The sequence below is a fragment of the Eubalaena glacialis genome, chromosome 12 (assembly GCF_028564815.1).
Source record: "Eubalaena glacialis isolate mEubGla1 chromosome 12, mEubGla1.1.hap2.+ XY, whole genome shotgun sequence".
Classification (NCBI taxonomy): domain Eukaryota; kingdom Metazoa; phylum Chordata; class Mammalia; order Artiodactyla; family Balaenidae; genus Eubalaena; species Eubalaena glacialis.
The window spans coordinates 39,087,043-39,101,661 of NC_083727.1; the positions used below are offsets into that span (position 1 = coordinate 39,087,043).

The following is a 14,619-nucleotide window of genomic DNA, read 5'->3' on the forward strand; positions in this document are numbered from 1 at the left end:
CTTCATCGCGGTGCGCGGGCCTCTCTCTATCGCGGCCTCTCTTGTTGCGGAGCACAGGCTCCAGACGCGCAGGCTCAGTAGTTGTGGCTCACGGGCTCAGTTGCTCCGCAGCATGTGGGATCTTCCCAGACCAGGGCTCGAACCCGTGTCCCCTGCATTGGCAGGCAGATTCTCAACCACCGCGCCACCAGGGAAGCCCCCTAACATACTCTTATAATCATATTACCTTTTCTTTTTTCCACTTTAAATAGTCAGAAATTAGAATATGAAGATTGTTTTTTATATCTTTATCCCAGAGTGCCTATCATAATGTCAGGAACATTTTAGGAACTTGAAAACGTTTGAGTGGATGAAAAGAGAAATATCAAATAGGATAATCATATTTTTTAAAAATATAAATATGAATGACTTTTAAATAATTTACAATATGAAATAATCACACATTTCACACTTCACATTAACATTGACATTACTTACCTTTGGGAAGGAATGTATGTTTTTGTCTACCTTACAGAGAACAGATTATGTGTTTGGGGGTAACATTCCCATAACTGGGCCATAACACATATTCTCACTTATGTACATATGCAGAAAGCTGAAATAGAGCATACATCAGAGAAGCGTATAAACACGGGGAGACATAAAGAATGACTATGGGTATAATCAGTTTTAAGAGTTTTTTTTTTTTTTGGTTAAATGATTTTATTTTTATTAAAAAAAATTTTTTTTATTGTGGTATAGTTGTTTTACAATGTTGTGTTAGTTTCTACTGTACAGCAAGGTGAAGTAGAGTTCCCTGTGCTATACAGCATGTTCTTATTAGTTATCCGTTTTATACATATTAGTGTATATATGTCAATCCCAATCTCCCAATTCATCCCATCAGCTGCCCCCTTCCGCTTTCCCCCCTTGCTGTTCATACATCTGTTCTCTACATCTGTGTCTCTATTTCTGCCTTGCAAACTGGTTCATCTGTACCATTTTTCTAGATTCCACATATATGCGTTAATATATGATATTTGTTTTTCTCTTTCTGACTTACTTCACTCTATATGACAGTCTCTAGGTCCATCCACATCTCTGCAAATGACCCAATTTCATTCCTTTTTATGGTTGAGTAGTACTTCTTTGTATATATGTACCACATCTTCTTTACCCATTCTTCTGTCGTTGGGCATTTAAGTTGCTTCCATGACCTGGCTATTGTAAATAGAGCTGCAATGAACATTGGGGTGCATGTGTCTTTTTGAATTGTGGTTTTCTCTGGGTATATGCCCAGTAGTGGGATTGCTAGGTCATATGGTAATTCTATTTTTAGTTTTTTAAGGAACCTCTGTACTGTTCTCCATAGTGGCTGTATCAATTTACATTCCCACCAACAGTGCAAGAGGGTTCCCATTTCTCCACACCCTCTCCAGCATTTATCGTTTGTAGATTTTCTTTTCTTTTTTTTTTTTTAAATTTATTTATTTATCGGCTGAGTTGTGTCTTTGTTGCTGCGCGCGGGCTTTCTCTAGTTGCAGCGAGGGGGGCTACTCTTCATTGCGGTGCGTGGGCTTCTCATTGCAGTGGCTTCTCTTGTTGTAGAGCATGGGCTCAGTAGTTGTGGCGCACGGGCTTAGTTGCTCCACGGCATGTGGGATCTTCCCAGACCAGGGCTTGAACCCGTGTCCCCTGCACTGGCAGGCGGATTCGTAACCACTGCGCCACCAGGGAAGCCCTGTAGATTTTCTTATGATGCCTATTCTAACCGGTGTGAGGTGATACCTCATTGTAGTTTTGATTTGCATTTCTCTAATAATTAGTGATGTTGAGCATCTTTTCATATGCCTCTTGGCCATCTGTATGTCTTCTTTGGAGAAATGTCTATTTAGATCTTCCACCAATTTTTTGATTGGGTTGTTTTTGTTTTTTAAATATTGAGCTGCATGAGCTGTTTATATATTTTGGAGATTAATACTTTGTCCATTGATTTGTTTGCAAATATTTCCTACCATTCTGAGGGTTGTCTTTTTGTCTTGTTTATAGTTTCCTTTGCTGTGCAAAAGCTTTTAAGTTTCATTAGGTCCCATTTGTTTAGTTTTGTTTTTATTTCCATTGCTCTAGGAGCTGGGTCAAAAAGGATTTTGCTGTGATTTATGTCATAGAGTGTTCTGCCTATGTTTTCCTCTAAGAGTTTTATAGTGTCTGGCCTTACATTTAGGTCTTTAATCCATTTTGAGTTTATTTTTGTGTATGGTATTAGGGAGCGTTCTAATTTTATTCTTTTGCATGTGGCTGTCCAGTTTTCCCAGCACCACTTATTGAAGAAACTGTCTTTTCTCCATTGTATATCCTTGCCTCCTTTGTCATAGATTAGTTGACCATAGGTGCGTGGGTTTATCTCTGGGCTTTCTATCCTGTTCCATTGATCTATATTTCTGTTTCTGTGCCAGAACCATGTTGTCTTGATTACTGTAGCTTTGTAGTATAGTGTGAAGTCAGGGAGTCTGATTCCTCCAGCTCTGTTTTTCTTTCTCAAGATTGCTTTGGCTATTCGGGGTCTTTGTGTCTCCATACAAATTTTAAGATTTTTTGTTCTAGTTCTATAAAAAATGTCATTGGTAATTTGATAGGGATTGCATTGAATCTGTAGATTGCTTTGGGTAGTATAGTCATTTTCACAATATTGATTTTTCCAGTCCAAGAATATGGTATATCTCTCCATCTGCTTGTGTCATCTTTGATTTCTTTCATCACTGTCTTATAGTTTTCTGAGTACAGGTCTTTTACCTCCTTAGGTAGGTTTATTCCTAGGTATTTTATTCTTTTTGTTGCAATGGTGAATGGCATTGTTTCCTTAATTTCTCTTTCTGATCTTTCATTGTTAGTGTATAGGAATGCAAGAGATTTCTGTGCATTAATTTTGTATCCTGCAACGTTACCAAATTCATTGATTAGCTCTAGTAGTTTTCTGATGGCATCTTTAGGATTATCTACCTATAGTATCATGTCATCTGCAAACAGTGGCAGTTTTACTTCTTTTCCAATTTGTATTCCTTTTATTTCTTTTTTCTTCTCTGGTTGCCATGGCTAGGACCTCCAAAACTATGTTGAATAATAGTGGTGAGAGTGGGCAACCTTGTCTTGTTCCTGATCTTAGAGGAAATGCTTTCAGTTTTTCACCATTGAGAATGATGTTTTGCTGTGGGTTTGTCATATATGGCCTTTATTATGTTGAGGTGGGTTCCTTCTATGCCCACTTTCTGCAGAGTTTTTATCATAAATGGGTGTTGAATTTTGTCAAAAGCTTTTTCTGCATCTGTTGAGATGATCATATGGTTTTTATTCTTCAGTTTGTTAATATGGTGTATCACTTTGATTTATTTGTGTATATTGAAGAATCCTTCCATCCCTGGGATAAATCCTACTTGATCTTTGTGTATGATCCTTTTAATGTGTTGTTGGATTCTGTTTGCTAGTCATTTTTGAGGATTTTTGCATCTATATTCCTCAGTGATATTGGTCTGTAATTTTCTTTTTTTGTATTATCTTTGTCTGGTTTTGGTATCAGGGTGATGGTGGCCTCGTAGAATGAGTTTGGGAGTGTTCCTTCCTCTGCAATTTTTGGAGGAGTTTGAGAAGGATGGCTGTTAGCGCTTCTCTAAATGTTTGATAGAATAGTTTTAAGAGTTTTAATAGCTAAACATTATTATCCAGTATTAAATTTGACAAAACACAATAATTTAAATTTCTTGAAATCATTATCTGTTCATTTCATGGTGTGATTACAGTGTAGCAACTTAGCTGTAATTCACTATGTTTTTAGAATTGAAACAATTGGATAATTTATCGATTCACTTCCTTCCTTTCATACCATTTTGTGGGCTTTAAGGAAACTGCATTGGCATATATATAAAACCAATCAGATTCTTAAATAATTTAAAATGGAAAACAAAATGAATGAGTCATGAATGAGCATTCTGTGTTGGGAGAAGGTATATGAATATCAGAAAAGAAATCTATGGTTCATGGCATATATTTAAAGTTTATCAAAGAAAATGGCACAGCGTTGTGTTTTTTCTTCCTCAGACCTACATTTTTCTTTAGTTTCCAAGGTTATAATATAGTTTTTTTGAAAAAAAAAACCATTTTAGAAAACTATTTTAGAGAGACCCAAGGAGACTTGTAACTGACTTAGACCTTATTATTTCTTGTCCTTAACAGCTCCAAGTGAAAAACAAGTTAAAGCAAGTATGTTGACTAAAACTTGAGAAAACAAAAAGCATATTTCAGCAGCTTACTCATTTAACTTTCTGCTGTAGACAGTGCTAATGCTAATATTTTAGGCTGACTTATCAAATGTTTCTTGCTCTGATTATTTGTTGTGTTAAACTGATATGCATAATTACTCAACCTTGTCTTTTCTGTGAATCAATTCTTATTAAAATTTATCTATAGAGCTTTAACTTGTAAATGTTAATTTGTCCAGGTCATAACCTCTTTTTTGAGTTGTTTATATTTTTGTTTCCCATTTTACAGAATGATAAGTGATGTTTTCAGTTTCTTAAACACATTAGAAAATTTTCCTAGTGATTAATCACTTGATCAAACCAGGAGGCAACATAATTTGTCTACTATGAAAGTTATTGTGCCTTTAATGAAAAGGAAACCCCCAACAATTTTATTAAGTACTGCTCTTGCAATATCATAATTTTCTTTTAAGGCTTCTATCCTCAGATTTAGAATAAATATTGATTGACAACTATAGTATACCATGGCATTTGCATCAATAGTGGCTTTGACAATACGCTAAAGGATAAATGCTTTTTTCTTTGTTGGTATTTCTCAATTCGATGAAGTATCTAACAGATGGCCATTCATGAAAATTTAGGCATAATGGCGTATATTTGAGTTTAGAAAAAATATTCTTTTAGCTTCTCTAAGCTTTGTATATAAGATTTAAGATCAAACCTCATTTCTGTGCGTTATGTAAATACGTTTATATTTTCCTTTTGATTTAGAGTTACATAAGTATTAATGATGGTACTAATAAAAAAACAAATGCATGTTTTATTTACTGTCAGGTTTTTGAGACAGGGTATATCATTGGTGAATATATCAGAAAAAAATTGGAAAATATAATATTGAGTAGCTTGGTGTCTTTTAAAAAAAATTACAGTTGGAAGTGTTTACATAGACATTGTAGACCTTAAAGAAAGGTGTAACATGAATCTAAAATTCCAGTTATATTTTCATGACAATTTTTAGTTGAATATAAGCTGATTAGAACTTCATATCACAGAGTATTTGGTATGCTAATACTTAGTCTGTAGAAATGCATAATCAAGAAAATATATAAAACAAAACTGATAATTTTGCAGAACTGGTAGAGGACTCTAGATTGAAGATTACTCTGAAAATGAAAATTTTCTTCCTAGAAAAATGTGACATTTAGATAAAAATATTCATTTGCAATAAAAAAAAACCCTGTAAGTTCTGCTATCTATGAAACACTATCCAATCAAGTTTTGAAGAGATCAGCATCTTTTGCAGGAAATTAACAAATTTAGATTGCCAAATCATCTTAGACCCAGTATAAAGGTTTCAAAAGAATTAATATTCAACTCCTTGTATGGTTGAACGATTTGGACTTGACATGGGCATTATCTCCCAGTACAAAAGTTAGAGATAATTCATAAATTGTTTAAAATCTCTGCTAGCAATGTGACCATCCATTTCCCCAAATAAGAACTGTTTTTTTTTTTTTTTTGGTCTTGAAATCATACAACAGAACAATATTTACATAGCTTTTATATACAATGAGCTATTTATAAAGTTATTGCCTAAGGCATATCATTACAAATACTCTTGAAAATTCCTTCTGTCACCCACATAGTAAGGACACAGAGTTTTGTGTGTATAACCTGAATATTTAGGATATGATTTTACATTATCTTAAATTATGAGAGCAAATGAGAGAGTGAGATGTATAGTTTAATTAACATAAATTAAGTATTTATGTGATACAATTTCATGGTATTGAATTAAAAAGCATAGGTGAAATTGACAGGACTAGAGCAAGTCCATGGAAAAAGTAAAAGATAATTTGTCTTTAGTACTCAAGTAAAGGAGATAACAAGAATGTGAATTGAATTTGTGGTGTGGAACTGTTTGCTCTAGGTCTTAAGAAACCAAAATCACTGTAAGAAAAACACTAGAGGACACAGACTAGTTTGGGAACTGTATCAGTGCAGGGTGGATGTTCTCATGATACCATGAGCTTGAAGAAAAGGGAAGCCCTTCATGTTCAATGATGTAGCAAGCACTATGGAGGGGCACTTAATGCCTCCACATGTAAAGTTATTTGTCAGGGATTATGTGGATGGAGGAAGAGTGCCTTTGACCAACAGGGATGCCAAACCTAGATTTACTATTTCCGCAAGTCAACACAGATTCCTTTATCATAGTGTGTACAAAAATGCCTCAATACACCCAGTTCTCCTCCCTGAAGTCCACTGCACACACACTCCCTCACCCCCACCGCCACATTGGATAGAGACAGAGGGGTTAATGATATGATTAGTCATTTCCAAGGAGGAAGAGGACCAAGACTCATGGGCATTTCAGATCTTTAACACTCCTCTTGGTGAATCAAGAGGGAATGTAGTAGACAATGCTTAGCAAATATATTTGACCACATCACCCTCTTTTTTCCAAAGAACACTTCAAGGACCAGTATTCCTCAAAACTTGGGAAGCACTGCCATACATTACTTTGCTCCTCATATCGAGGACCATAGGGCTTTGATCATGTATTCCATGTGCATGTTTGACCAGCCTGTGGTCAGTTTGAATTCTGAGTGAAAAAGACACCAAAGACCAGGTCAGGGGCCAAAGTCTAGTTATTTTTAATTGTGGGCCTAAATTTGAATTAAATGGCAACGGTCAGACATTTTTCATTCCTTGGTTTTAACACTCCACTAGATTTTTGTGGTATGCTCAGCCACCAAGCCTGACTCTGCTTATCACCTTAACTACATTTCAATACCTAAATTTGTGAGTCACATATCTATCTCTTGATCTAGTAATATATGTCAAGATCATTCAGGAGAAGCCAGTATGCAGAATTTAAAAATAAAACCCCTTTGGATTTATTTAGTTTTATGATGTTAGAAGACTATTTGGGGACAGCTTATGTTAGTTAGAAAGTGGCATGGCTTTTTGGACATAGTTTAAATATTCTGTCATGGAAATTGCTGGGGGGAAAGATCTATGGGCCTGAACTAGTAAATCTGATATCAGGGGGGTGTGTCTAGACCACAGGTTCGATGACATATATGACAGGTATCTCAGTTGTTTAGGGCAATCTGGGTTTATTCATATTATTCTGGAATAATTATTACTAACACCTTCTTTCACCTGCTTAGTTTGGATAATAAATTGTATGATCACTACCCAAATCACAGATGATGCTGACTGAATGAACTCAAAATAGTACTGATACAATGCCAGGGGATGGTTTGGGGAGGTTTAAGTGCCAGGAAAACTAGACTGTGAGAAACCTGGGACTGACTCAGATGTTAGGCCAAGATGTGCTTCTTATTCAATCCCACGTATAGAGCCAAGGTTGGTGTCCTGGGTGCCAGCACAAAATTGGAAAAATGTCATGGTTCGGAGCTTAAGAACATTTATCAAGTTTGGTTCAAAGAGATCGAAGCTATATAGATGAGAACTTGCAGAAGTAGTATCTGAGTTCAGTTTAGACATTAGGAAGTAGAGAGGAGGAGGAGAGAATTTCAAATAGAAAATCAGGAATAAATTTTAATATTGTGAAAGTATAATAATGAGTACAGCAAAATAACACTATGAAGTATGACTATTGAGACAAGTACTTTGTGACCTGAGTCTTATTAATAAAACAGTGTCATGATAACTGTGTTTTCAGGGGAGCATGGTATTGGTGCAGATCTAAACAAGTTTTCCAATAGGACAAACAGGAACAAAAAGAGACCTAAAATGATTCCACTTGAGCAAAAATCTGATATAAGAAAAAGTAACCATTTCAATAGTTAGAGAATAGAGAGATTATTTTAAAATGTTGCTGATGTAGTTGGTATTCATTGCCAAAAAAATATATATATATAATTTATTCCTACTTTGTACAATTCCAAAATATCAACTCCAGATGGTTCAGGGACTTAAATGGTAAAAACAAAACAAGCCATTAATTTAAAGAAAAAAGTATAGGAAGATATATGTATATATTTTCTTGAAGTATGGTTGAATCACAAAAATTATATATATAAATTCAAGCCGTAAATAAAAAGTCTAATGTACTAAAATGATTACAGTAAAATTTAAAACTTATCAATAGATGCCATAAAGAGATAAAAGACAAGTTACAATTTTGGAAAAGATATTTGTAGCATATATAAGTAACTAGAGGTTAGTAATGAAAAATAAATAACTCTAAAAACGAAAAAACAAAAAGAGAAAGAGCTTGATAGACTAATGTGTAGAAAAAATGAGCAAAAGATATAAGTAAGGATCAAAAAGAAAACAAAACAAGACACAAATTGCCTATAGACATATCAAAAATATTTAACCTCTTAGTAATAATGAAAATGTACTTAAAACCACGATACTATTTTACATATATCAATTGACCAAAAGTGGAGAAAAATGTTCATTCTGGTGATGGTGATGATATGAAGCAATAGAAACTCTCACATACAGTGTTGGTGTGAGTGTAAAATTTGGGGGAAAAATATGGCTTTTATCTAGAGAAGTTAAACAGAGACACATGCTATGTCCTAGCAATTTCACTTCTAAGAAAATTCTTGCACATTGCACCAGGATTCATATACAGGAATATTCATAGCAGCATTATTTTACAATAACACATACAGGACATGACCTAGTGTCCATTGGCAGGAAAATGGATACATAATTTGTAGAATATGTATAAGTGGAATACTATACAGCAGTTAAATCAATCAACTACAGTTCCTCATATCAACGTGGCTTATATAAAAAGTTAAACTATTTATTTAAGTAAACAATGAATCAAATAGGGCAGTGAAAAAAACGATAAATCATGAGGGGCACTCCACCATTGGGGGGTAGGGCAAAGGTTTTTATAGAGAATACATGGAAGCAAAGCTAAAATATATATTTAACTGACTATAACATATATTGTCTTATTTGGGAAAATTTAGTTATTTGGCTAAATAACTAAATAATTTAGTTTGTTTAGCTTGTGATAATTGCTTTTGAGTATCACTCAGATTTGAGATAAATCTAGTTGACTCTGGCTTTGGTTTGTTTACGTAGACCACCAAAGGCACTAAAGCTACCCAAATCTAATGGCCATCTTGTTAAACAATTTTAACACTGCGTCTCAGCACACGTTTTAAAGGAAGCAAATTATAAGAATTAAGAAGTATAAGTCAATTTATATAGTTATATCGCTAAACAATATAATTCAATCTGTAAAAAATGGCCTTACCTTTGTTTAGAGATAAATTCAGGTAATAAAAAATGTACAGGAAAATAAAGAAATTATTAATACAAAATATAGGACAGTGATAATTCTGAGATGAAGAGAGAGGTATGCAGTGGTAATAGGACAAGTAAGAGGTTTCAAAGTCTTTGGTGATATTTTATTACTTAAGTTTACAGGGGGTTACAAAGATGTGCATTTTTTATTGCCATTCATTAAAATACGCACCTATGTTATCACATATGTTATATACCTTTATGCCTTTCATTTATATTATATCTTTCACAATTAAACAATCTTGAAAAATAGAGAATGAGAAGATAGAAGTGGTGACACCGAGCATAGCAGCTCTCTGGAGACCATGGTGGACCAGAGAGAGATGAGGTAGTTGAGGTAGGGGACACGTAGGAGTGAAGGCCGTGGTGGTCTGAAGTTATAAACGGTGACATTTTATGTTTCTGAGCTGATGTGAAAGCATCAGTGAAGTGGAAAGCAGATGGAGTAGCAGATAGAAGCAGTACTTGCAAGTTTAACGTCATCGTCTATGCAAAACGAGTTGGGATGCAGGGCAAATTTGGAGGAATTGGTATTAAATAGGGAATGATGATCCTATGGGTCTGGAAAGAAGACAAATGGTGCTGCTATGTGCTGGTGAGGTGGTGAAAAGATGAGATAGCCTAGTCTGCTTCTACTTTCTCTATGAAGATCCCAACAGCAACTTGCTTTTATGTTACAGGATGTTGGAAGTTTGAGAAAGGAGGGGTATTCATGAACCACTTGTCTAGAAAAATGAGAAAGTAGCTTCACTAGGTCTGTGGTAGTATTGCTGCTCAGTGCTGAGCACTCTGTTAAACACTGTGACTAGACATTTGAAGTCAGATCTGCAGCAGGGTGGGGGCCTTCCTCCGGTTTGGATGGCGGCTCAGGTGGCAGGCATAGAGTAGGTTTGGTGTTTTGGCACATGTAGTGGATTGAATTGCATCCCCTCAAAAGATATGTTGAAATCCTAACTAGCACAGTACCTGTGAATGCAAGCTTATTTCAAAAAATGGTCTTTAGTGGTGTAATCATGGTAAGATGAGGCTATACTGGATTAGAATGGGCCCTAAATCCAATGACTGGTGCTCTTTTAAGGAGAGGGAGATTTAGAGACACAGACACATTCAGAAGGAAGGCAGCCGTATGAACATAATGGGAGAAATTGGAGTGATGCAGCTACAAGCCAAGGAATGCCAAAGATTGCTGGCAAGCAACAGAAGCTAGGAAGAGGCAAGGAAGGATTCTTCCCAAGAGCCTTCAGAGCAAGTTTCAGAGGGCCTTGGCAACACTTTAATGCTGGACTTCTAGCCTCCAGAACTGTGAAAGAATAAATTTCTGTTGTTTTTAGCCACCTAATAACTTAAAGGCAGCCCTAGCAACTTAATATACCAGATGACTGTGAAAACAAACAATAAGTGAATGATTTAACCATGGCTTATTTAAATATAAGCTTGAAAGAAGAAAAGTGAGGACATAAGGAAGATCTGGAGCATTGAGAAACTGGTAAGATCAAAGGAATGAAAGTATCGATGGGGTCAGAAACTACTTAGAGGAGGTTCTTGAGTAAGAGAACTATAACAGGAAGAGTGGTGCCAGGGAATAGGAATTTTGAAATCAAAGTCTTGGCAGCAAAGAAAAAGTCCAAGATACTTTTTCTTGGTAGTGATCAGAGAAGTGGGGTCTCCAGTTTTCAAAAGTGAGAAGGTCAAGGAAATGAGAGATCCCATGGTTGTATGGACTGTGTCTATAAGTGACTCCCAATCCTGGTTAAATAATAGAGTATCTTGACAAGCTTACGAATAGACAAATAGCCAGGCTTACCTTATCCCAGACTCATTAACTCAGAATCTCAAAGCTCTGTAGTCCTCCCCAGATCTACTACGTCTGAATCTCACAGGCTTATAAAAACTCCCCAGCTTAGTCTAGTCTGAAGCCTGGGTTGAGAGTGGTTCCTAATGAAAAATCACAGTAGTAATAGTAGAGCAGATAACTATGTATAGAAATATTCAATAATTAATGGGACACAGGCATAATGCTGGTTAATGGCAGCAATAGAGCAAGACAGAGCCGGGTGCAACCTGATACTGTGGACTTCAAAAGAACTGAGATTTGGAGGAAGCAAGGAGATAACAATCCATCAGAAGTAATAAGAAGTAAGGAGAAGTCATAAACAGCATTTATTAATTTAGTTAAAAAGAAGAAGTAAATATACGTCACTTCCAGACACTTTGGTATATAAGGGAAAAATAAACTGTCTCTATTTTGGAAAACCATTTGTAGGGGATGTAGTGTCCTTAGGGAACTAGGTTGGTTAAAGGAAGAAAGTAAAGTGCACATTTTGAGAAGAGGCTGAGAATTTAGGGATGTGTGCTATGATACAGAGATGACTCAGTGGAAGGACTTTGGAAAAGAGTCTGTTTTTAGGAGAAATACGAAGCCATATAGACTTTTCTGCTGGAAGCCTAGACTCATGGTAGTACCTGAGGTGAACAAGGTTGGGGATTTCAGGGACATTAGTCCTGATTGCGTATTAGGGGAAGTGTGGTAATTAGTTTCCAAAATATGGCCAAGACCAGCAGCATAAGTATCACCTGGGAACTGGCTAGAAATGTAAATTCTTAGGACATGCCCCAGACCTACTGAATCAGGCCCATATCTTTGTTTTAACAGCCCTCCTGAGTGACTCTGATGCATGCCAATTTTGAGAACCACTGGTCTAAAGTCTTTCCTCAAAGCTATATAACAGCCAGGGATCTGCTTAGTCCTGGAGCTCCGGGTCTTGAAACAGCCTGAAGAAGTCTTATTTACATGACTTCTTGCCTGGGCTCAAATTGTGAAGCTTGTGGTATCTAATATTGTGAAATTAAAACCTGAAAGTGATGTGAAGGTCTCCTGACATCTGATCTCTCTCACAGCCCAAGGTCTATGGCACAGGGAGGACAAGGGGGCATGAAGACCCCCGTTTACTGGTTGTTCCTAGAGCCTCAGCTGCTGAGTGAGTGCATATGAGTAACAGGGATTATATACACGTACTAGTAAGAATAAAACGAAAAATACCAATACAGATGTCCAAGGGCAACAGCCTTGAATAATCAAAAGCTAATAAAATGAGTAAATAAACTTTGTAAAAATTTACCAGCTCATTGTCATTTTCTAATTTTCGTATGGATCAAAGAAACTTCCACTTTAATTAGCCTTGATTTGAGGTCTAACATTTTGCACTAGGACCAGCATTTCAGATTATGTTTTTGGAAGAGCTCTCCTATCTTCCTATCTTCCACACTAGATATTCAGAGAAACTCCAAGAAGCCATTTTGGCCTTTTAAATTTTTTTTCTTTTTCTCTCTCTTCAAAGCAATATTCAAATGGAATTTTCTGTAACATTATGGCTAATATTTTATAATATAAAGCAAATTGATTGAGGTCGATTATGGCTTGTCATCCCCATAGTTAAAGGCTAAACAAAGAAGGCCTTTCAAGTGCTCTTCCCCACAATTTATGCATCATTTAAGATTTGACTATAAACTAATAAATTAGTATTCCAGTGTAATTCTGTGGAATAAGCCGCCTTTTTTATGGTCACTACTTATATAAGCATAAAATTTAGTACCACCAGAATTGTATCTTGAAAGAGAATTTCTGTATTGTTATTTAAGGAAGTTCATTAGTTACAAAAAAATTCAAGCTCATTCTAGCGTGGTTTTCTTTGCTGCTTGCTTTGCTCTCAGGTGCCACATATGTTTTATCCTTTGGGCAGTTTTAGTCTTGTCTGACTTAGAATACTATAAGATATTGACCTCGCATGTCTGATATCCATTTCTCGTTCTTCAATCTCTGAATTTACAGAAACTGAACAAGCCAAAGAAGAGGTTGGTGCTGCCTCAACTAAAAAAGGTAAGTGCAGCTTAAAGAAAAAGATGTCATGACTATAACTTCTTTATGCTAAGGTTTCTAACTCAATGTATTGTTTAGTGCTTATAGAAGAGCTCTATTTATTGATTTTACTATTTCACTGATACGGAAACCCACTTTGCACAAGATTTGTAGTACCTATGTTAACAAGGCTTTGTCTTCAGTGCTCTAATGCCAATAGTTTTATTCCTTTAGGGTCATAAACTAAAGCTAGTAATTATAGTCCAATTGTAAGTTAGTTTTTGAAAAATTGAAGAAATGCTGCTGTGTAAGCTCAATGGGATCCCAGTCATCTGGAGAGCATTCAAATTCAATATACTGATCTATAAGGTTAGCGTTTGAGCAAACGAAACTTTGACTAGTAGAACTTACATGAACAATGTTCGCTTTGTGCAAGAATAGTATCAAATTTAAGTTTGAATTTAAGTTTTCAAAGCTATTCCTCTTGTCATGTCTAATCAGAAGCAACTATTATGTGAATATTGACTCCTCTCAGTAGACACTCTAAAGAATATCTTTAAGAACACTAATACATGTTAAAAATATTCAGTATGATGAAAAATTTACATATTCTCTATTCAAAACAAACTGGAACAATTTTGAAATTTGTGATTCTGTTTTACAAATAGAAATGAAATCAGTAATGTATTCAGTGTCTTTGGAAGAATCTCAAGACACAGTTTAACAACCCTATCCTCAACATACACTCACACACACACACACACACACACAACAGGAGTACCCTTTCACATACACGCCACTAAAATGGCATAACATTTTTCCCCTTAAAAAATCTCTTATTGCATATGCTCTATAAGAGAATATATATCAGGACTATAGGGAGTTATAAAATATATATGCTACATATCCACATTCTCAATCCCAAGCAACATATATATGGATATAAATGAATACATGGATATAAATTTATATATTAGTTAATAAATTAAAATATAAATTAATATACATTAGTTATATAAATTAATGTATAAATTAGTACACACATATGTATGTCTAATGAAAGACAAAAAATTAAATGATACTTAAAGGAAAATATAAACTGTACTGTAAGATAATACTTAATTAGAAGCAATTGAATTATTGAGATTAATTGGTTCCCTTTTTCAAATACAGCTCTATTTATTATTCTGAATTTATAGTAGATAGGAATAAAATCTGTCTCTT

General features: G+C 35.2%; 1 protein-coding gene across 1 annotated transcript in view; it reads left to right on the forward strand.

Moving 5' to 3' along the window:
- The window catches only part of TRDN (triadin), a 315,995-nt gene that overhangs the window by 197,789 nt on the left and 103,587 nt on the right, over nucleotides 1-14,619 (forward strand). The window contains exons 19-20 of the mRNA XM_061207205.1: nucleotides 4,207-4,233; nucleotides 13,369-13,416. Of these exons, the coding sequence (XP_061063188.1) occupies nucleotides 4,207-4,233; nucleotides 13,369-13,416 (75 nt within the window). The remainder of the gene's footprint in view (nucleotides 1-4,206; nucleotides 4,234-13,368; nucleotides 13,417-14,619) is intronic.